Source organism: Vigna umbellata, chromosome 8 (assembly GCF_029865625.1).
Source record: "Vigna umbellata cultivar VRB3 chromosome 8, Vumbellata_1.0, whole genome shotgun sequence".
Taxonomy (NCBI): domain Eukaryota; kingdom Viridiplantae; phylum Streptophyta; class Magnoliopsida; order Fabales; family Fabaceae; genus Vigna; species Vigna umbellata.
Window position 1 is genome coordinate 34,117,231 of NC_142172.1, and position 24,495 is coordinate 34,141,725.

Sequence of the window (24,495 nt, forward strand, 5' to 3'; positions counted from 1 at the left end):
TAATTAACTGGAATTTCAAAAACAAAATAAAAATAAACTTCAATAATAATGAGAATAGATTAAGAATAAAACATTTGAGCTCAGGTGGTTTGACTAACGAATATTGATGTCTCTGATCGGATGAACAGTGCATCAGTGTGAACGACACAGATCCAAAATTTTCTTCTCTCTTTTCGTCGTTTGCGAACGAATCAACCCACCTCAGCTGTTACTGTAACTATGGGAGTGCCAGCGTTTTACCGGTGGCTCGCCGACCGTTACCCGCTTTCCATCGCCGACGTAGTAGAGGATGAACCCGCTGTTGGCGACGACGGCGTTCCGTTGCCTATCGACGCGTCTAAACCTAACCCCAACGGAATGGAATTCGATAACTTGTACTTGGACATGAACGGCATTATCCACCCTTGTTTTCACCCCGATGGCACGGTTAGTGTATAGCGTTTCTTATTTCCTCCTCCTTACTCCCCAGCCTGAATGGAATATGAAGTTCCGAATTTCGGCTTATACTTCACGTTTCAAGCTCTGGTGTTGATTTTCTTAATTTAATTCAATTAGCTATTATATAGTGAAATAATGCCACGTTATGTTTCTGCTTGAGTTGCTGAGTGGTTTTGCTGAATTTACATTAATTCTTGGAATGCAGCCGGCACCTGCTACCTATGATGATGTGTTTAAATCAGTATTTGATTACATTGACCATCTCTATTTGTTGGTTCGTCCAAGGAAGCTTCTGTACCTTGCAATTGGTATGAGTATAATACATTTATGATGTTTTTTCTCATTTTTGTTGGTTGCCAATACCTTTGTTTCTGCAAGGATGTCTTATCCCTTCTGACGTACTCCTCTCTTCTTCCTTAGTAATTTTCGTTTTCTAGCAAAATGAACTTGACTCACATAACACAAAATTACACAAGTGTTCTCCTCTGCTAAACCTAGAGTATTGCTCTGAGATGTAGTGCTCCTTTGATTCATTTTCACATTTTATCGATAAAGAAAACTAAATGTAATGTAATAAATGGAAAGATTACCTATATCTATAGACCCAGCAAAGTTGAACGTCCTAATAGGCTATTCCTATTCTATGCTAGAATAGGATAATTTAACATAGAAAAAGACTCTGGAGTTCGAGAATGTAACTAAGTAAATGTGCAAGACGAAGGTCAAGACCTCTATTTACCTTAATGTAATCCACATTAAAACTGATACTGGCAAATCAAAAGCCTACATTGGTGTATTAAATTTTCCTAAAGCTACAATCTTTCTGTGTGTCTGTAACTTTCAAACTGATAGTTCCTAGCTTTTGTTTTTACTTTGAACCCACTTTCTCATTTCATTTGTTTCTTACCGCTCCAGCTTTTCCCTGTTCTTTCCTTACTTTGTACTTTGCAGATGGTGTTGCACCACGAGCCAAAATGAATCAGCAACGTTCTCGGCGTTTCCGAGCTGCTAAAGATGCAGCTGAGGCTGTAAGAATGTTAATATTGCTCTTGAATGCAAGGGACTCCTACGTTTTCTGTGATGAAGTTTGAGTTATTGTGCTTATGTGACCTTATAGGAAGCTGAAGAGGAAAGGCTGAGGAAAGAATTTGAGGGTGAGGCAAACATTTTGTCTTCTAAAGACAAGCGTGAGACTTCAGACTCTAATGTCATTACCCCTGGAACTCAATTTATGGCAGCCTTGTCAGTGGCTCTCCAGTATTATGTACAGACTAGATTGAACCACAATCCTAGCTGGCGGAATACAAAGGTGCAATTTACTCCTTATCCAATTAATTCTTTATATGTCTTGATACCTTCAAGATGGATCATTCCTATCTGTGGAGTAATCCCGTATATTTTTTTCTTTACACATCTGGTTTTCAGGATACTTTGTCTCTATATATTTATTTATGGGGCTGCATTGGGTGATTAATTATTTGAAGGTTATATTGTCTGATTCAAATTCGCCTGGTGAAGGAGAACATAAAATAATGGAATACATCCGGTTACAACGCAACCTTCCCTGTTTCAACCCAAATACTCGACATTGTTTGTATGGATTGGTGAGTTTTTGTCCTGTTTCGAATTTTCATTTTATCTTCATTTGGTGTCTTTATCCTTTCCCTGATATTTGCATGATACAATCTTTAAACCAGGATGCCGATTTGATTATGCTCTCCTTAGCTACACATGAGGTTCACTTCTCAATATTGAGGGAGGTTAGTTTCTAATGTATGACTTTTTATGATATTAGCTAATTGATCTCTATGGATTGTCTCAAATGATTACTTATTGCATGAACAGGTAGTTACTTTACCTGGTCAACAGGATAAGTGTTTTTTGTGTGGCCAAGTTGGCCATTTTGCAGCGGATTGTCAAGTTGAGAACTTTGATACTCCTGATGATAGTCCAATTCACAAGAAGAAATATCAGGTTTGAGAATTAAATCCCAGCATATTGATCTGAATCTTTATATTTATATGCTTTCTGTTTTCAATTTTAAGTTAATTCATATTATTTACAGTTTCTTAACATCTGGGTGCTGCGTGAATATTTGCAATTTGAATTGGAGATACCGAAACCTCCATTTGAGATCGACTTTGAACGAGTTGTGGATGATTTTGTATTTCTATGTTTCTTTGTTGGCAATGATTTCCTCCCACATATGCCAACATTGGAGATCAGGGAGGTAAGCATCCAAAATGCACCATGTTACACTGAGCTGTAGCTGGAAACGAGAAATATGGCATTGCCATCTACATCTTTTTGCAACTATATTTGGGATGTGTGGGATGATCTAAACATGCTTTGGTTATGACTTTTGTTACTCTGAACATGTCTCTTTCTATTTATGAATGCTATTATCTTTGATAAACTTTCTCCTATTTCAGGGGGCTATAAATTTATTGATGCATATATACAGAAAGGAATTTTCTATCATAGGTGGTTATCTTACTGATGCAGGCCAGGTAAATTTATTTTCTCTATATTTGTAGTATGTTACTCGTTTATAATTTGTTCTTCAGTATGATATAGTCTTATCCAGCAATGTCTCTTCACTTCAGTTGCTTGTTTTGTGCTTTGAATATGTTAGAATTGTTTAAGATGTTTGAATAGGTTGACTTGTTAGGATAGTTTAACATATTTACGTAATACCTATTTCTCACCTAGGTGTAGTCTTTTCAGATCTTTTTGTGTATCTCTAATGTAAGGACTCTTGTAAATACATGAATAAGCTAAGAGATGCATGAATCTCTTGAGCACTCTTTCTCATATTTTTGTTCTCAAGTTGGTATTAGAACAGATTAATTTTGCCCTATCGTCATTGTCCAATGAGAATACTGCCACTTGCTGTTGTCAGCCGTTGACTGCTGTCATTTTTTCTCTATCAAACACCCGGTCATGTAGGTCTCATCAAGCGATAGAGAATCCACTGTTCACGGTTAACATCTGCCACCACTATCTTCCCCTGTATGCCACCATTGGCCACTGCCATCGAGCGACAGAGAACCCAACTAGTAACAAAGGCTGGATTGTCCCCATGCGCACCCACATACACCATCTTTGTGCACCCAATCATGCACGTGGAAGACAAATGCTTGCATGGCCTCCATAGGGTTTGTCGGCCTCCTTTGTCCATATTTCAACCCTTGGTTCTTGCTTTCCACCACTGATTGTTTCAACCAATAGGTTGGAGCCTCTTGTCCTTCTTGAATCCCTTTTTTTTTACCTTCTTTCTTCAAAATGTCTTCAAGACCTCCCACCTCTTTTCTTGGGACTCTCAATTGCTTTAGAGAAGCTTAATGGAGAAAATTATCTCTGTTATCATAAATATCCAAAACTAAAATGTAGCAGCCAAGCACAAAATCCCACTCAGTTTTGTTTGTCAACTTCTTACATTTCTCAAACTGCGGAAAGTCAAAGTTCATTGATACTTGATTCAAGAATGTCTGCCTTCGTGGTGTCAAGAATGTCTTTTTTCATGGTGATTTGGAAGAGGAAATCTACATGGAGCAACCTTCTAGCTTTGTTGCTCAGGAGGAGTATGTGTTACATCGTAAATACACTAATATCTATGATTTTAAACTATCTCTGCATGCTTGGTTTGACAGATCTAATCTTTTATTGTCATGTATATCCCAAGATATACATGTACTAATTTGTGTATTTTGATGACATAGTCATTAAACATAATTATGCCACTAAAATTTCTTAGCTAAAGAATCATTATGCAATTACTTTGAGAGAAAAGATCTTGGATTTTTTAAATATTTTATGGGTATTGAAGTAGTTGAATCAAAGGAAGGTATTGTAATTTCTCAAAGAAAATTTGCCTTAGATATCCTAAAGGAAATAAGTGTGATTGATTGAAGAGCAGTGGACCGTTAGTTTTAGGGTTTATGATTAAATAAAACATTGATGGCAGAACAAAGTGAGCCTTTTTAAAACTTAGAAATATATGGAAGATTTTTTAGGAAACTTATTTATCTCACCAATATTGGACCTAATTTGTTCTTTGCATTGGATTGGTGTCAATACTCAATTTCGTCCGGATTGACTATATTAGGTGTTGTCAACACCCAATTTTGTCTGAGTAAATTAAATTCATCACAAAAATGAATAAAAAAAATATAAAAAAACCAAAATGAAAAATACTATTTGTTTTACTTTTTGCACCCCAAATTTTCTTTTAAACACTTAATCCAATGGCCCAAAATAATCTTACTTTTTTACTTCCTCACCACCCATCTTCTCTTACCACACCCCACTCTCCACATCACCCTCCATATCACATTCCACGTAATCTACCTTTTTCATTCACTTTTTCCACCTCATTTCCATATTAATTTTTATATACCAACTTTTCTAATTATTCCACTTACATTTTTTAATCATATTTTCTTCATCAACTTTTTATATTATTTCTTTCACTTATTTTCCACATTAACTTTTATTATTTACTATATTTTATTTTACCTACTTCTCCACCAACTTTTTATATTATTTCTTTCACTTATTTTAACTTTTATTATTTACTATATTTCACCTATTTTCTCCACACACTTTTTATATTATTTCTTTCACTTATTTTCCACATTAACTTTTACTATTTACTATATTTTATTTCACCTACTTTCTCCACCAACTTTTTATATTATTTCTTTCACTTATTTTCCACATTAACTTTTTCTATTCATCTTTTCTTATTATATTTTATTTCATCTAAATTTTCCACCAACTTTTTATATTATTTCTTTCACTTATTTCTCACATTAACTTTTACTATTTACTATATTTTATTTCACCTACTTTCTCCACCAACTTTTTATATTATTTCTTTCACTTATTTTTCACATTAACTTTTTCTATTCATCTTTTTTCAATTATATTTTATTTCATCTAAATTTTCCACCAACTTATTATATTATTTGTATTCATCAACTTTCTTCGTTCTTAACTCTATAAATACCTACATTCCCTTCACTTCACACACACACAATTACATAATATCCATCTCTTCTCTCTCAAAACCTTTTCATTCCATCCCAAAACTCTACTTCATTTTTCTCTCACATTTTACTATTTACTAATCCCTCTATACATAGTAAATCCCATATCACATTTCTACTATAAATTCATCTTCTTCACCATCAATCTATCTCTCCTCACAACTTATTACAAGCAAAGTCTTGCTTCATCTTTCAAATCTTCAACAAGGTACACATTTTCTTTTCATTCTATTTATATGCATTTTGATCATTTTTTTTAGTTTATAAATTTATCCTATTTTCTACCACAATTTTATCCTATGCTTTTTCACATTTTTATGTCATAGATATTTCAACTCACCTTTCTTTCTTAATAAAAAGAAAATAAAAAAATATAAAACTTTAAAAAACATGTAATGATATAAATATCGGTATGAGTACTGGTGCGATCATGCGCATCAGCCTAGTACTCATTATCCAAAATATAAAATAAACAAAACAATCGTATGAGTACTCGTGCGATCGTACGCATCAGTCTAGTGCTGATTAAAAAAAAATAAAAAAAATAAGAAAAAAAACCGTGTGAGTGCTCGTGCGATCGTACGCATCATCCTAGTGCTCATTACGCAAAAATCTAAATATTATATCAAAATCCCAAATTTTTTTTTTAAAAGTTAAGTACATGTGTGATCGCTCGCATCGTCGTTGTGCTAAAAAACCTTTTCACCATCTTTTTCTCAAAAAATACCAAAAAATATTGAATCTTCAAAAAAAAACTAAAAACATCAACATTTTCAAGCAAATAAAAAATCCCTCAGCCAGAACTACGTGATCCTTGATTCTCCATCAAAAGTGGAGATACGTAAGAGCAAGGCTAGTTCTTGTCAGGTTCATTTCCCCAAAATCCAAAATTATCCATAATCCTTTCCAAACAAAATTCTCAAACAATTTCCTAAACAAAATTTCCAACACGGTGCCACTTGGGACATACTTCCTGTTTGGCTATCGTGAGAACCCCAGCTAGAGTCTGTTCTCTTCATTTGTCTCTCCGCATCCAGTTGATTACTCGACTGTTGTGGAGATGCTATGAAGGGGCCCATAGCTCTAGTGACCATTAATCTTTAAGTTCAGGGAACCATCCTTGTGACATTGCATATAATTGACCTTGAATTCAAAGTATTGAACCTCTATTAGGGCACAAAGGGAGAATGTATATTCCTGTAACTCTCACGCTGTTTATTCTTCTTCGAAAATAATGACTTTTCATTCTCATACCATGCATGCATTTTTTGTCATGTTGTTTTACTTTACTTTATGCATCATGCATCATTCGATAATATGATGGTTTTAGGGGAAATCACTAGTGTTCACTTGATATCGTACAAGATGGAAGTTGATACAAGATCTGGTGCTACACAACATACCGATTCTGTCATGTTAAGAAAGAAACCTCGCCTGAGGACTCATGGTGGAAACTTGACAAGTCTGATAAACTTAGGCAAAAGGCTAAAGACCATAAAGAGAGAAACCTTCAAGAAGAAGTATGAAAATCTATTGAGTCTAATGGAGGTGGAAGTACAATTGCTTGCTATCACAGCCCTTGCACAATATTACGACTCTCCGCTAAGATGCTTCACCTTTTAGGATTTTCAGCTGGCGCCAACTATAGAGGAATTTGAGCACATCCTGGGATTGCCACTAGAGGGTACCACTCCGTATCAGCACTTGGAGCATCACGTCTCTATCCCTACCATTGCCGCCATAATGAAAGTACATCCCAAAGAACTTGAAGACAGGTTGGTAACGAGGAATCAAGTGCGTGGACTGACACAAGAATATTTGGCGCAGTACTTGCATCATCTAGCTGATAGAGAAGAGTGGGAGACTTTCATGGACGTGTTAGCCCTTACCGTGTATGGCGTCGTTTTGTTTCCCAAAGTAGAGGACTTTGTGGATTATTCCGCAATAGATGTCTTCGTGGCAAAAAAGACAAGATCAGAGAACCCTGTAACGACAGTCCTCGTAGATGTTTATGGGACCATGAGTTTTTGCCATGAAAGGAACGGGAAGAAAATTCTTTGTTGTTTGCCAGTGCTGTATGCGTGGATGACTGCGCGTGTATGTAACGGGGTGGTTGATGTAAGGTGTCCGTTGCACCAACGGCTTAAAGACAGAGGAGGAAATGAGTGGGCCCATTTCTTTGTTGGCTTGAATGGGGAAAAGGTAAAATGGCGTCTTCCTTGGCTCGGGCTTAAACCCTCCATCCATCAGTGTGGCAGCTTTCCCAATGTACCCCTCATAGGTGCTCGATATTGTGTCAACTACAACCCTGTTTTGGTACAAAGGCAATTCGGGCATCCCATGAGAGGGGAGCCATCACCGGACTATCTCACTACACTGTTCATCTACTTTGAGGATGGGCATTTCGCTGAAATGTTAAGGAAGGTCAGAAGTGCTTGGGAAAGTGTGGTGCGGGCTGAAAGGGATTTGAGGGTTGGAGTGGTAGATAGCAAGGTCACTTATAACACTTGGATTCTAGAAAGGGTAAAGGAAGTCAAACTCCCTTTCAAGCCAATCAATGATCATCTGGCTAAGGAAGGGCAACCTCAAGACATAGAGAGTGAAGAGGTGAGGCAATTGAAAGCTGAGATGGAAGAACTAAGAGAGAGGAATGCCAGGTTGGAAAACGAATTACAAAGGACGCGCAACGATTTTGTGAATATGAGGAAGAATAAAGAGGATAAGTCGCGAGCCTACAAAGAAATGATTAAAAGCCAAGAGGCTGAAAGAGGATATACATTCCGATTGAAGCAGGATCTGGCGGCCGCAAGCAAAGAACTAGCCGTGAGAATAAAAGAGAAGAATGCGGCTTTGGAAGAAGGGAAACAGTGGAAACACCTCTACGAAGAAGCCAAAAGAGATAACCGAGAAGCCTTGAAAAGACTAAGAGAAGCGCAAATTCAAGTAGAAGAAGTAGGGCATCGGATGAAGGAAATGGCTACGTCGTTTGAGGCAGATTTGTACCAGGAACGGTGGAAGCTGGCAGAAGCTGAAGGAGAGCATCGGGCCATGTTAAAACAGATGGAGGGTTATATTGAGGAGCAAGAAGAGCGATGAAGGATGGTGAAATGCGAAGAAAGTCACCAAGCCTTGATAAAACGGATGGAAGATCGCATTGCAGAACAAGAAAGGGTTGTGGATCATTGGAAGGAAAGTTTCTCCCAACTGGCTGCCTTAGCAAATGGAGCAATTGAGAACATTCCAAGGATGGTGTCAGACGCCGAAGCGATGACTCATTTTTGTAACCCGCCGATAAAACTTTTTATTAACCATTGTAAATGGTTAGTGGGCGAAATAAAAGCCTTCATCGCCCGAGCTAGAGAGTGATAAGTTATTCATGTCTTGTTCTCTTCAAGCAATGTAATGAATTAGACTTCTCTATATGAAAGACCTGAGATGTTTTGTATGGTATCGATTTATATTAATTTCCATCATTAACGTCGTCGTGATCCTGTGATTTCCACCTATTGCTAGCATGCATCAGGTTTTCTTTTATTCATAGGCATACGCTGACGTGGATGAGTAGCTGGTCGTCATAGGCATACGCAGCCATCTTTCTGCAATACATGACCAGATGGTTTTTAGGGCATGTACTACCCTTGTACTTTTCGAACTCTGGCGCCTTGAACTTATGCGGTATTTTCGCACCAGGAACCAAGCTTAGTCTTGTAAATTTTCCAAACCCATAATTTTCCACCCCTTCAATAGCCCTCAATCTTTCCTCCAGAATCTCTAGCCTGTCTTTAGCTCCGTCAATGCCACTGAATCCCCCACGCGCCGCAGTTTGCGATGCGGCCCTTGTTGAAGAGTCATGATTAACAATCATATGTGGCACCGTAGTTACTCGTGTTCTTTCAGCTGTAATTGCTTCATTCATTTGTGTACTCACCAAGGGAGCCGACACGGAGACAGGTCCCTGAGTGACGATTGGCGGTACATCAACAGTTGTGGGAATGGGGAATGACGCATGCTCTCCTTCTAAGTACTCTCCTACAGGAGGAGTGTATCCCGGGGGTAACCCATACAAAGGGAAAGGAACTGATTGGCTCACAACATTGAACAGCGGGGATAAATATGGGCATTCCCGCCAACCAGTGCAGATGAAGACTCTCCAGTAGTCTTCAGGGATTCAAGGGCAGCCAAGATTTGGCCAACCTGGTCTTTCAACTGGCTCACATCAGCTTTGATGGATTCTTGTGACTCTTCCCAACTTTCCATGACCCTTGAATTGGATCGAGTCCTGTAGGGATGTCGCGGAAAATTGACCGTTGTTTTCTGTTATTATTTTTGAATTAGATGAGAATAAAAGAAAACCTGATGCATGCTAGCAATAGGTGGAAATCACAGGATCACGACGACGTTAATGATGGAAATTAATATAAATCGATACCATACAAAACATCTCAGGTCTTTCATATAGAGAAGTCTAATTCATTACATTGCTTGAAGAGAACAAGACATGAATAACTTATCACTCTCTAGCTCGGGCGATGAAGGCTTTCATTTCGCCCACTAACCATTTACAATGGTTAATAAAAAGTTTTATCTCTTCAGGCGGGTTACAAAAATGAGTCATCGCTTCGGCGTCTGACACCATCCTTGGAATGTTCTCAATTGCTCCATTTGCTAAGGCAGCCAGTTGGGAGAAACTTTCCTTCCAATGATCCACAACCCTTTCTTGTTCTGCAATGCGATCTTCCATCCGTTTTATCAAGGCTTGGTGACTTTCTTCGCATTTCACCATCCTTCATCGCTCCTCTTGCTCCTCAATATAACCCTCCATCTGTTTTAACATGGCCCGATGCTCTCCTTCAGCTTCTGCCAGCTTCCACCGTTCCTGGTACAAATCTGCCTCAAACGACGTAGCCATTTCCTTCATCCGATGCCCTACTTCTTCTACTTGAATTTGCGCTTCTCTTAGTCTTTTCAGGGCTTCTCGGTTATCTCTTTTGGCTTCTTCGTAGAGGTGTTTCCACTGTTTCCCTTCTTCCAAAGCCTCATTCTTCTCTTTTATTCTCACGGCTAGTTCTTTGCTTGCGGCTGCCAGATCCTGCTTCAATCGGAATGTATATCCTCTTTCAGCCTCTTGGCTTTTAATCATTTCTTCGTAGGCTCGCGACTTATCCTCTTTATCCTTCCTCATATTCACAAAATCGTTGCGCGTCCTTTGTAATTCGTTTTCCAACCTGGCATTCCTCTCTCTTAGTTCTTCCATCTCTGCTTTCAATTGCCTCACCTCTTCACTCTCTGTCTTGAGGTTGCCCTTCCTTAGCCAGATGATCATTGATTGGCTTGAAAGGGAGTTTGACTTCCTTTACCCTTTATAGAATCCAAGTGTGATAACTGACCTTGCTATCTACCACTCCAACCCTCAAATCCCTTTCAGCCCGCACCACACTTTCCCAAGCACCTCTGACCTTCCTTAACATTTCAACGAAATGCCCGTCCTCAAAGTAGATGAACAGTGTAGTGAGATAGTCTGGTGATGGCGCCCGTCTCATGGGATGCCCGAATTGCCTTTGTACCAAAACAGGGTTGTAGTTGACACAATATCGGGCACCTATGAGGGGTACATTGGGAAAGCTGCCACACTGATGGATGGAGGGTTTAAGCCCGAGCCCAGGAAGACGCCATTTTACCTTTTCCCCATTCAAGCCAGCAAAGAAATGGGCCCACTCATTTCCTCCTCTGTCTTTAAGCCCTTGGTGCAACGGACACCTAACATCAACCACCCCCTTACATACACGCGCAGTCATCCACGCATACAGCACCGGCAAACAACAAAGAATTTTCTTCCCGTTCCTTTCATGGCAAAAACTCATGGTCCCATAAACATCTGCGAGGACTGCCGTTATAGGGTTATCTGATCTTTTCTTTTTTGCCACGAAGACATCTATTGTGGAATAATCCACAAAGTCCTCTACTTTGGGAAACAAAACGACGCCATACACGGTAAGGCTAACCCGTCCATGAAATTCTCCCACTCTTCTCTATCAGCTAGATGATGCAAGTATTGCTCCAAATATTTTTGTGTCAGTCCACGCACTTGATTCCTCGTTACCAACCTGTCTTCAAGTTCTTTGGGATGTACTTTCATTATGGCGGCAATGGTAGGGATAGAGGCGTGATGCTCCAAGTGCTGATACAGAATGGTACCCTCTAGTGGCAATCCGAGGATGTGCTCAAATTTCTCTATAGTTGGCGCCAGCTGAAAATCCTGAAAGGTGAAGCATCTTAGCGGAGAGTCGTAATATTGTGCAAGGGCTGTGATAGCAAGCAATTGTACTTCCACCTCCATTAGACTCAATAGATTTCCATACTTCTTCTTGAAGGTTTCTCTCTTTATGGTCTTTAGCCTTTTGCCTAAGTTTATCAGACTTGTCAAGTTTCCACCATGAGTCCTCAGGCGAGGTTTCTTTCTTAACATGACAGAATCGGTATGCTGTGTAGCACCAGATCTTGTATCAACTTCCATCTTGTATGATATCAAGTGAACACTAGTGATTTCCCCTAAAACCAGCATATTACCGAATGATGCATGATGCATAAAGTAAAGTAAAACAACATGACAAAAAATGCATGCATGGTATGAGAATGAAAAGTCATTATTTTCGAAGAAGAATAAACAGCGTGAGAGTTACAGGAATATACATTCTCCCTTTGTGCCCTAATAGAGGTTCAATGCTTTGAATTCAAGGTCAATTATATGCAATGTCACAAGGATGGTTCCCTGAACTTAAAGATTAATGGTCACTAGAGCTATGACCCCCTTCATAGCATCTCTATAACAGTCGAGTAATCAACTAGATGCAGAGAGACAAATGAAGAGAACAGACTCTAGCTGGGGTTCTCACGATAGCCAAACAGGAAGTATGTTCCAAGTGGCACCGCTACACAACCCCTCTATTTCTAAGTTGCACTCAGACCCGGGTATAGGGTCCCACTCATGATATGCATAATGTGTGTGAAGGGAGAATATAATGTAAAACAACACTTGCAAAATAAACACAAATAAGTAGATATATAACATGTCATCTACCCTAGGGTTCAATATGGAACAATCAAAATAATTCACACGCAATTACTTTAAATATCAAACATAGATAAAGAAAAAGGGAAGAAAAACCACATCGAATTCGCACATCTAATTAAATGGCTTGACTCTCTTTATCCCCAGTGGAGTCGCCATCTGTCGCAACCGGAACGCGACGGGTCGACGACCCAAAAAGGAGAACGCGAACAGGTTTAGAAAAAGAGATATTTGGAGTCGCCACCGTAGTTTATTCTGGAAAACTACGGAAAAACCATAAAATGATAAGGTATGGTCTACGAAAATGAGATTCTAAGTTCGGGAGTTGGTTACGTGTAGGGTATTAGCACCCTACAATGCCTGCCCTAAGGCAGTACCTTTAACTAAATACGCGAATATGATGTGGTTTTCAAAATGTTTAACTATCCCCTAAAATAATACTCTAAAGAAACAAAATATAGTTTTTAGTTTTTTGTGCCCGACAAGGATTGTCCTTGCTCCTACGTATTCTCATTAAAATGAGAAATCAGGATTACGTAGTTCTTTTGAAACCGTGTTGGAAATTTTGTTTAGGAAATTGTTTGAGAATTTTGTTTGGAAAGGATTATGGATAATTTTGGATTTTGGGGAAGTGAACCTGACAAGGACTAGCCTTGCTCCTACGTATCTCCACTTTTGATGGAGAATCAAGGATCACGTAGTTCTGGCTGAGAGATTGTTTATTTGCTTGAAAGTGTTGATGTTTTTAGTTTGGTTTTTTTTGAAGATTTTATATTTTTTGGTATTTTTTGAGAAAAAGAAGGTGAAAATGTTTTTTAGCACAAGGACGATGCGAGCGATCACACATGTGCTTAACCCTTTAAGACATATTTTTATAATTTTATTTGAGAAAGGAGAAAAAGTTTTTAGCACAAGGACGATGCGAACGATCACACATGTACTTAACCTTTAAAATATTTTTTTGGGATTTTGATATAATATTTAGATTTTTGCGTAATGAGCACTAGGCTGATGCATACGATCGCACGAGCACTCACACGACTTTTTTTCTTATTTTTTTTAATGAGCACTAGGCTGATGCGTACGATCACACGAGTACTCATACGACTTTTTTGTTTATTTTATATTTTGGATAATGAGTACTAGGCTGATGCGCATGATCGCACGAGTACTCATACTGATATTTATATCATTACATGTTTTTTAAAGTTTTATATTTTTTTTTATTTTCTTTTTATTAAGAAAGAGAGGTGAGTTGAAATATCTATGACATAAAAATGTGAAAAAAGCATAGGAGAAAATTGTGGTAGAAAATAGGATAAATTTATAAACTAAAAAAAAATGATCAAAATGCATATAAATAGAATGAAAAGAAAATGTGTACCTTGTTGAAGATTTGAAAGATGAAGCAAGACTTTGCTTGTAATAAGTTGTGAAGAGAGATAGATTGATGGTGAAGAAGATGAATTTATAGTAGAAATGTGGTATGAGATTTATTATGTATAGAGGGATTAGGAAATAGTAAAATGTGAGAGAAAAATGAAGTAGAGTTTTGGGATGGAATGAAGAGGTTTTGAGAGAGAAGAGATGGATATTATGTAATTGTGTGTGTGAAGTGAAGGGAATGTAGGTATTTATAGAGTTTAGGATGAAGAAAGTTGATGAATAAAAATAATATAATAAGTTGGTGGAAAATTTAGATGAAATAAAATATAATTGAAAAAAGATGAATAGAAAAAGTTAATGTGAAAAATAAGTGAAAGAAATAATATAAAAAGTTGGTGGAGAAAGTAGGTGAAATAAAATATAGTAAATAGTAAAAGTTAATGTGAAAAATAAGTGAAAGAAATAATATAAAAAGTTGGTGGAAAATTTAGATGAAATAAAATATAATAAAAAAAGATGAATAGAAAAAGTTAATGTGGAAAATAAGTGAAAGAAATAATATAAAAAGTGGGTGGAGAAAGTAGGTGAAATACAGTACATAATAAAAGTTAAAATAAGTGAAAGAAATAGTATAAAAAGTTGGTGGAGAAGTAGGTGAAATAAAATATAGTAAATAATAAAAGTTAATGTGGAAAATAAGTGAAAGAAATAATATAAAAAGTTGGTGGAGAAGTAGGTGAAATAAAATATAGTAAATAATAAAAGTTAATGTGGAAAATAAGTGAAAAAAATAATATAAAAAGTTGGTGGAGAAAATATGATTAAAAAATGTAAGTGGAATAATTAGAAAAGTTGGTGTATAAAAATTAATATGGAAATGAGATGGAAAAAGTGAATGAAAAAGGTAGATTATGTGGAATGTGATATGGAGGGTGATGTGGATGGTGATGTGGAGAGTGGGGTGTGGTAAGAGAAGATGGGTGGTGAGGAAGTAAAAAAGTAAGAGATTATTTTGGGCCATTGGATTAAGTGTTTAAAAGAAAATTTGAGGGTGCAAAAAGTAAAACAAATAGTATTTTTCATGTTGGTTTTTTTATATTTTTTTTATTCACTTTTGTGATGAATTTAATTTATTCGGACAAAATTGGGTGTTGACAACAACTAATATAGTCAATCCGGACGAAATTGAGTATTGACACATTCTTTCTTATATTTTCATTTTCAGTTGGATATAACTCTTGAATTCTCTATCTGCAATGTGAAATTCTTTATACCTCAGGTTTTCTTAGATAGAGTGGAACGATTTATCCAGTTTATTGCGATTCATGAAGATCAAATCTTTCAGAAACGAGTCTGCATTCAGCTGGTATTCTGCTTTTGAACGCATTTCATGAACTGATATTCCTTAGCTATATGTTCTTTTAATATGCTTTTATATGTTACTGCTTCCTGGCATGTGAATGTATTTACAGGCTGCAGAAAATAATGAAGAGATTAGAGCAAGGAGAAGAGGAGAAATGCCTCGAGAACCCCGAGCCTCCCTTGTGGATAAGGTTAAATATTAGGATATATTGTTAGATTATTTTCTTTATTTGTGTTTTTATTTTCTACAGCATGTTTTGGAACACCACCTAAATTGCTTTTCGGGACTGCAAAAGTAATTCTACAGGTGTTTCCTAACAAACTAATAGGTTTCTGAATTGGAAACCTATCTAATTGGCACTATCACACACAAAACAAACAGAAAAAGAGTATGAACTGTATATTTTTGTATAACTGCACGGCCACACCCACCAAGAGAGCCAAGTTCTCTCTCCACAGGATAGGAATAATCCTGTCTATACACTAATACAATTCAAAAGGTGTCCAAAATCAGAATACAATAGCTCTTTTATAGGAGCTTTATTTCCCGCCCAAATACTAATACAGTTATAACTACCTAACGCTTCTCCCCCGCTTTATTCCCTTTTCTCTTTCTTTCATAAACTATCCATTTCCTATCACAAACACTAAGGGCAGCATGTCTGTGACAGGGAGGCTAGGCCAATGTTTGACCCATCAAATGCAATGAGAAATTTGGAAATGCTTATCAATTTCAAACTAAAATGATTCTGATTTTTTCAGGTTAAATTAGGAGATCCTGGATACAAGGAAAGATATTATGCTGAAAAGTTTGGTGTATCAAATCTTGAGGAGATTGATAAAGTTAGGAAAGATACCGTAAGTTCTATGTCTGACAAAAGTCTAATCATGCAAAAAAAATTGCAGTTGTTAGATATGCTTTTATATTCAAATCTAATGTCCACACATGTTATTTAATCTTTTAAATGCTGACAGTGTCCATTTATAAGCATTCTGACTTAGAAAGGAAAGCATACAAACATATTTCTACCTTTTCTTTTTAATTGATGTGGCTATACTTAGGGTCTTGATTCTTGAACTTTACTGTTCCCTCTACCTGTGTTGTTCCAAAGGAGGATAGGGAATCTGCTTATGCCCTTCAACTGCATGTTGTCTTCAAATGGGTTTAGATCTCTTGATACTGGCATAAACAAAACTCAATGTTGCACTGAAGAATAGCTTCTTTGATAAATATTTTGGAAAATATAATGTTGGACTAGAAGTGGACATCATGTGCATTCTTAACAGGGATAGGTGATTTATTGATTCTGAATATTTTGCGTTCTTGTGCATATTATGCTTCTCATCCTCATTAATTTCTTATATTAGAACTGGAATTCAGCTCATTATTTTAGTTGTCTTTTAGGTCTTGAAATATGTGGAAGGCCTTTGTTGGATTTGTCAGTATTATTATCAGGGTGTCAGCTCATGGAAGTGGTTAGTGTTTTTTATTTATTTATTAGGTTTAAAGTTATTTTTGTTTATCAGTTTTCTGTGATTCACTCGACAAGTTGGTGTATTTACATGCATGAAAGAGAAAAATAGATGTAAGAGATGTTAAAAACTATGTGTACATGGACTAAATAAGAGAGTCCATTTTAGACAAGTTGAGGACATGACAATAAATATATAAAATGATATGCTTATAGATTGCATTTTAATAAATGTAGTTCCAATTAGATGTTCCTGGAAAGATTCTGATTAAATAAGGAAAGAAATTGAAATATAAAAACATTCGAAGAGGACATCTTTAGATATTTCTTTTATTCTGTTAGATATATTATATCTTTTATCTTTTAGTTAGTTTGTTATTATTTCTCATTTGTATTTTGGGCTTAGCCCATATTTCTTTTATTATAAATAGAGAACCCTATGTGTGTATTTTACACAAGGGAGATTAATTTAAATATAGTTTTTCACTATATTCAACATGGTATCAGAGCAGGTTCTCTGATCTTCTTCTGGTGTCTCTGCTGTCTGCCGGCGGCTGGCCGCCATGGCCGCCGGCAGCCCCTAAAATTTCAGTGGACAACCCTTCTCTCTTTCTTTTTTCTCTTAAATCTGTGCCACAGTCAGCACCGTGCAGTCAGATCTCTCCACCGTCGCCGCCGCTTCTTTCCGGCCAGTCCGTCGCCACCTCCGGCCACCGCCGCCGCCGCCGCCGGAGTTCCAGAATCGACCGGCGACCACACCATCAGAATCGTCTCGACCGGGCGACCACCGTGGTATGAAGATCGCGGCGAACGGACCTCTCACGCGCCTTCACGCGCCGCCGCAAGAGTCACCGCTGCCGTCGCTGCCGGCGCGCGTGCCGGCGCGTCGCCGGAGCTTTCCGCCGCCGATCAGCACTGCCGTGATCGCCTCTTCGCCCTCTTTCTGGATCTGTGGTCGTTACATCAATCGGAGTACTTTGAATTTTTTAGGGTTTCTCCCTCTCCATGGATGCCCAACTTGATGATCGGAGTCGGTCTCGCCAACCAGACCATCGCCGCTGTCCCCGCGCCGTTTGCTGCTGTCCACGCGCCGTTTCCCGCTGTCCGCGCCGTTTGACCACTGTCCAGCCACTATTGATCGCTGTCCAAGTGCCGTTTCCGCTGTCCGGCGCCGTTTAGTTTGCCGCTGTTCGGCCCTGTTTGCCACTTTTCGGTGCTAGAGTTAGCCCGATGTTTGGCCCTGTTTGCCGCTGTTCAGTGCTAGAGTTAGCACTGTTTGCTGCTGTTTGGTGCTAGAGTTAGCACTGTTTGCCGTTGTTCGATGCTAGAGTTTAGCCCGATCTTCTTGTGATACACGACTGAGTATCACCACTTGGGAGTTGTCCAGCAAAGAATCTTGGACCTCCAACATATCTTGATGTCTTTGTTTCAGCATTGTAGCTTAATATTTTGTTTTGTTTTAGTGGTTCAGCAACTGTGATCTTTCACATTTCCACCTTCACACTAAGGGGGAGTACGTTTCCAAGACACTGCAAGTCACATAAATATGGGTGTAGTCCCTGCAGTTTTGTAGATTTCAGCTACTACTGTTGATCCCGTCACCCATCCATCATTGATGAGGATTTAGTGTAGTCCCTGCAGTTTTGTAGCTCTTAGCTTTCAGCTACTACTGTTGATCCCGTCACTCATCCATCATCGATTGGGAATCAGTCCTTGCAGTTTATCATTGTCCACACGGCTCTCCTTCATCCACTTTTGAAGTTGAAGTTTCACAAGCTGCTGTTAGTCCATCTATGTTTGCCTCACACTCTTGAAGACAAATCATCTAGTTCAACACTGAGTTCATCTATTTCAAGCTTAGTTCATACAATTTGTATGCTCCAGCTTGAGGGGGAGTGTTAGATATATTATATCTTTTATCTTTTAGTTAGTTTGTTATTATTTCTCATTTGTATTTTGGGCTTAGCCCATATTTCTTTTATTATAAATAGAGAACCCTATGTGTGTATTTTACACAAGGGAGATTAATTTAAATATAGTTTTTCACTATATTCAACATATTCTAACACTCCTCCTCAAGCAAACCAAAGCTTATTAAACTTTAGCTTGTAATGAGAATAATTTACTTTGCAACAAATTAAGAATAATTATGTATTAGTGGTAAACCAGATTAAGACATGGGGGAAAAGCGACATACATGTTGGAAATAAGAGATCTAATGAAAAGAGTAGCTAATTATAGTTTTATTTTATTATTTTACTTTGGGGAACTCACTAGAGGAATAGATGCAAAACATGTAATGGAGGATGGTACCGCTCTAATATTGCTTTCAATTAGTTTTGCCAAACACAGGCCATGTTGAAAGGTAGAAAACAGATGAAAGGGATGTGCTGAAAACTGTGTATGGACTACACAACAAAGTCATTTTATATAAACTGATGACAGAAATACATCTATAAATCATATAATAATAGATCTGATCCTAATAAGGTATTCCTATACTTGTAAAGATCTTAAATAAATAATAACCAAATTTGGAAATGGTGGAAAAGTGACATTTGTGTTAAAAATACAGTTACAACGAAAGAAGTGACTAGTTAGAGTTCCATTTTTTTGTTTTTCTTTTGGGGAAACTCAGTAGCATAATAGTCACAAAACATGTCATGGAGAATGGTACCGCATGATATGGCTTGCAGTTGGTTTTTCCAAACACAGGCCATGTTGAAAGAGAGAATACACATGAAAGAGATGATAAAAAGCGTATATATGGACCACGCAACAACGTCATTAATAATCTTGAGCACATTCTAAACTTGTGATTCTGGGTTCAAATCCAAAATTCTAGCAATATTTTAATAATTTTATTTTAGCTCTCCGAGAATACTATGCATATAATCAGTTTGTCTACTCAAAACGTTGGACCATGGTCTTGATCCTTCTCATCATGGCCTTGGCTTTGATGTCAACATCAGAAGTGTTCCTTCATTTTGGTTGAATTATCCTTCATGACTATGTTCAATCTTCTTACTATTACTTTTATTATTTCTTCAGGTATTACCCATATCATTATGCACCCTTTGCTTCTGATTTTAAAGATCTAACTGATCAGGAAATAACTTTCTTACCGGGAGAACCATTTAAACCGTTTGATCAGCTCATGGGCACCCTACCTGCTTCAAGGTTTCTTCCTTCTCTCCTGATTAATTTAAATCTATTCTATCATTTTTTTTGTCTTATTTATTTTTTGTTGCAGTTCAAGTGCACTGCCTAAGAAATATAGAGATTTGATGACCGATCCTTCGTCACCTATTTTTCACTTTTACCCTGCTGGTGAGATAATAGCCTATTAATTGTTTATTGTTAAGTCTGTTGAATTTGACATTTTCTTTTTCCGATATGACATGGATACCTATTTGGCAGATTTTGAAATTGATATGAATGGAAAACGATTTACATGGCAGGTATTAGCATGTTTACAAATTAGGAATGCTCTAGAATGAAGTGGGAGTTAGGTTGTTTTTTAACTACTTTTATGGGTGCTTTTCAGGGTGTTGCCAAGCTGCCATTTATTGATGAGAAGAAATTGCTTGCTGCCACAAGAAAGATTGAAGACACATTAACGGTTAGGAATTTTCAAGTGAATGTGTGTATTTATGATTATTGACTAAGAAAACTTGTTTCATGAAAATATTTGGTCTTGAATTGCATGAAAGAAGAGTGAACTGTAAAATTAAACCTTGAGGTTCTTTTTGAATCCACTAGGAAATTTTATGTCTAAAATAAGATCAAAGTTGCATAAAATGCTTGTTCAGCATTCTCAACAGTAGAAAATGAAGCTACAACTCTTTAAGTAGGAATTGTCGAATGTTGATTGACTGTAGCCATTTTTAACAAGATAAATTTGTTGAGTGTTAATAGTCTTCCTCTGATCTATTTTTGGCTACTCAATTGCTGGAGGATTTTTTTTTAGATCTTTACTTTAAAAGATATTTTAAACAGGTAGACAACTTGGACATTTTTTTTTTGTCTGAGTTGTCCATGTTTTACAGCAAAAGAGTACATGAAAGCTTCTAATTATTGTGTCTTCAGTACTTGATTTTCTTATATGCAGGAGGAAGAACAGTTTCGGAACAGTGTGATGCTTGATTTGCTATATGTCAATCATGCACATGATTTGGCTTCACATATCTTATCTTATTATCACGTTTCTAGTCAACTAGCCCCACACGAAAGATGTGTTAGGCCAATTGACACAAATGCTAGGTTAGTGAATCTGCTAGTGATCATCACTCATCATTTTGAATTCTAATAGCTATTTAATTAGCTCATATATCTGTTTTGTTATTCTTGTCAGCAGTGGTGGGATGAATGGATATTTTTGGTTATGTGAAAGAAATGTTTTCAGCTCTGTTGTATCTTCTCCCATCAGAGGATTGCAAGATGTTGAATCTAACCAAGTCTTGTAAGTTTTGTCCTCTGACTACACCTATGGAGTAATTTAATCTTCTGTCGAGAACTCATGTTTAGTGTTTTTGTATTTCAGAAATATTACATTTCTTAACCCTCGTAAACACAATCATATCCGGACACTTCCAGATGGTGTAGTAATACCCAACAAGGTTAGTGTTCTGACTGACTACTCTTAGCATCTGACTTGAAAAGTTAATCAATTCATCTGATGGATGGAGCTACAGAACTGTTGCTTATTTATATACTCATAGTACCACTTCTAGTGTCAATAGCTATTAACTAGGTTTGGGGAGTTAGGTCAGACAGACCTGTCTATATTTTGACCTTTATTATGTTTTTTGTTCTTTTCAATTAGATGGTGATGCATCTTTGAAATAATAGTTGTAAAATGTACTTAAGAAATATCGTCTTCATTTATTTTTTGCTTAAGTGCACTTAGTGTTCCTTGATGTTCGTGTCTAGGAATTTCCCTCAAGATTATCCTAGCGAATGGTCTCCACAATAAGGCCGTATACATATCTTACATAACCTGTTTACTACGTTTGATTAAATAATAAAGCATTTTCATTCTCTAAATTCTGTCTACAAAATATTCTGTTCTATCTCTTCGATTCTAAATTCAACAATACCTGCTGTTACCTTCTGGGTTCAATAATATAGATCTCACTTTCACATTGTTTTTTTTGCAGGTATTAAAAGCCACTGATATTAAACCTTTTCCTGTGCTGTGGCATGAGGAGAATATTGTTCAGCGAATGCAAGCAAGAGAAAGGTGAGAATCTCTTTCCATGAGGATGTCAGGTTTGGGCAATATATTGCATGTTCTCGCTGGCTGGGTAAATATACAATATTGCAGCGCTGCCCAAACTAATGGTTGAGCTTAATATTCCAAAGGTTATCAAATCTGGAATTCCAAACTAATTTTTGAATCATAAACTGAAGATCGTATTGAACTGTAACATTCAGAGATGACTAAAAATAGCTTGAAATGTTCATATTGAATAAAGGATGCAATAGTTCTGAATGTAATACATTTAACCAAGTAATTTATGAAACAAGTCGACCACTAGTCAAACAAAACAATTGAGTCTCACCACCAACCTGTGTAGAGGCCAATACATACAAACCAGTAATACATAATTCTTTGCATGTTTCGTATAAATGGTATTTCGTCCTAAAAGCAGCATCCCATAATGTGGTGCGGACATAGGATAAGAATTACATTTTATTTGTGGCCTTTTGTTGCGAACAATAGATTGTGCTAAGACCTAAGGAAATACTCTTCTTTCCTTTGAGAGCTACACATACTGATTGCATGAAGCTTATGCTTTAGCATAGTTGGAACTGAGCCCTTATATTGCAAAATAGCGTTCTTATAGAGCGAGAGTGATACTCTATTTCTGAAAAATGTCACTGATAACCGAGCCCTCCAATAGAATAGCTACCAAATTGGGTGAGTGTGTGAATTTGAAGTCCATATTTCAAAAGGATGAAAACATAGCAATGGATAAATAGCGTGCATTCAATTGTGCTCCTCCATGTCTTTTTCATTTAACATTTAAGCGTACCCAAATTTTCAACTTTTACGAGAATCAATGAAAGATACAGGAACAAAAGTTAACAAATCATTGAATCATAATGGTGATGTATGGAATTGCAACTCATTTGTTTATATAGTTATATTTACAAAATTTTGAAAAGTAATTATTAGAATTTTCTTAAAGTAGTATACTTCTGGACAATCTGAAGAAGTCAATGTTGTGGAAGTTGAAAAGTTCTCGGTGACTTTCAATCCAAGCACCTAATTTTCTTGATGCATGGAACCTGTCCTTTATTCTATTGGAGATACTTGATTTGCCTGACCATTCTGTATATATGATGCATCCCACAGGCCACGAGTATCTGGAGCCATCGCTGGATATCAGCTGGGAGAAGCAGCTCATCGACTTGTTAAGAACACCCTCAACATTAAATCAAATGACGCATCCCATGGATTGCTGGAGCAACCTCCAGTCCATCATAAAACGAACAGGCTTCGATCAGCTGGATATAGAAAATATTATGGTGAGAACGCAAGTGGTTATAATGGACAATATAATCACCATGGCATGATGACTACACCAAAATATGGTGGACATAGTGACAGACAACATTTTAAGATACGCGATAGGTTACAGCGTGAAGAACAGTTCCACAATGTGAAAACTGAGTTTTCTACTCTATCGATGGATGAAAGAGAGAGAGCCAGGTCATTAAGGCTTCCAAGTTCCAGACCAATAGCCAATTTACAACCCCGGTTTGTGCAGAACATGGATCCTTCAATACCATCTACAAAATGGATGACTAAACCACAACCTACGAATGGCATGCCTACTAGGAATCAAGAAGCTGCATTGGGGCCAACAACTTATGATAAGCAGACCAAGAAGGTTTACCAAGTTAAAATACGTCAGATAGATACACCAGAATCTGCGAAGCAATAGTGGTTGTTGTGGAGTTGATGGCCAGTTGTTAAGCACAATTTGCGGCTAGGAATCAGCACTAACTGTTGCTTTGTTCCATAGTGTGGAACTATGTTATTGTGCTGCTGTATGTATAATCATGTATCATGTAGAGCTTACTAGCTTTGCGTAGCAATTAGCCTGTATGTACATACATACCTGATGTGAATATAATTTGATTTGTTTAATAGGAAATGAAGGATATTTATCTGGGATTGTCATGCCCAGCAGCATCTCTATATGTTGTATGAGATATAGAAACTGTTACATGGAGGAAGCTGCTCTAGTGACCTTCTCAATTCTGGTCGGCTTTATTTGATGAAATGTCCAATAGACTGAAAGACAGGGGTGCTCTTATCTCTCACGCATATTTTCCACCAACCTAAAGGAGTATGCTGAGTGCTAACGTGTTCTGTATGTAACCCATTTATTCTTCTTTTATTTTTGGTTCATAAATACAATCATTTAAATTTTAATATTCTGCAACGGTGATGTTCCTGGTTCGGTGACTATTTTTTATTATGTCAATGTGTCGGGGTTCACCATATTAAAATTCAGTATAGTACTCTTCATTTATATTTTGGGCCACATCATGATCTTAGTTTTTTTTTTTAATTTCTATTAATTCGATATTATTTATGATTAACAAAAGTTGTAAAATGATATCACATGATTATTAAGTCTATATTTCAATATCCTACAACAATAATTGTTTATTCAATAATATAGTTTAAATTCACTTAGAA

General features: G+C 37.1%; 1 protein-coding gene across 2 annotated transcripts; it reads left to right on the plus strand.

The window, feature by feature from the left end:
* The first annotated feature begins 74 nt into the window (after positions 1-74).
* On the plus strand, positions 75-24,235 carry LOC124828378 (5'-3' exoribonuclease 4-like). Of its 2 annotated transcripts, none has more exons than XM_088096697.1 (22): positions 75-426; positions 644-746; positions 1,390-1,466; positions 1,556-1,747; positions 1,923-2,042; positions 2,136-2,198; positions 2,284-2,412; positions 2,504-2,668; positions 2,871-2,948; positions 15,224-15,310; positions 15,417-15,497; positions 16,069-16,164; positions 16,712-16,782; positions 19,830-19,958; positions 20,032-20,108; positions 20,199-20,239; positions 20,326-20,400; positions 20,890-21,041; positions 21,133-21,240; positions 21,322-21,397; positions 21,938-22,020; positions 23,140-24,235. In XM_088096697.1, the coding sequence occupies exons 1-22, from the start codon at positions 220-222 to the stop codon at positions 23,729-23,731; spliced, it is 2,802 nt and encodes a 933-aa protein (XP_087952823.1). In that variant the 5' UTR covers positions 75-219; the 3' UTR covers positions 23,732-24,235. The 2 variants fall into 2 exon arrangements, with proteins under 2 accessions (XP_087952823.1, XP_087952824.1); XM_088096698.1 differs by having other exon boundaries at positions 21,136-21,240.
* Positions 24,236-24,495: the final 260 nt, after the last annotated feature.

Excerpts from the sequence above, each read along its gene's own strand:
- LOC124828378 (XM_088096697.1), top strand. The coding sequence starts at position 220 with ATGGGAGTGCCAGCGTTTTACCGGTGGCTCGCCGACCGTTACCCGCTT. Across the intron at positions 2,043-2,135 it reads GACATTGTTTGTATGGATTG|GATGCCGATTTGATTATGCT; the intron begins GTGAGTTTTTGT and ends TCTTTAAACCAG. Across the intron at positions 20,109-20,198 it reads TTTTCACTTTTACCCTGCTG|ATTTTGAAATTGATATGAAT; the intron begins GTGAGATAATAG and ends CCTATTTGGCAG.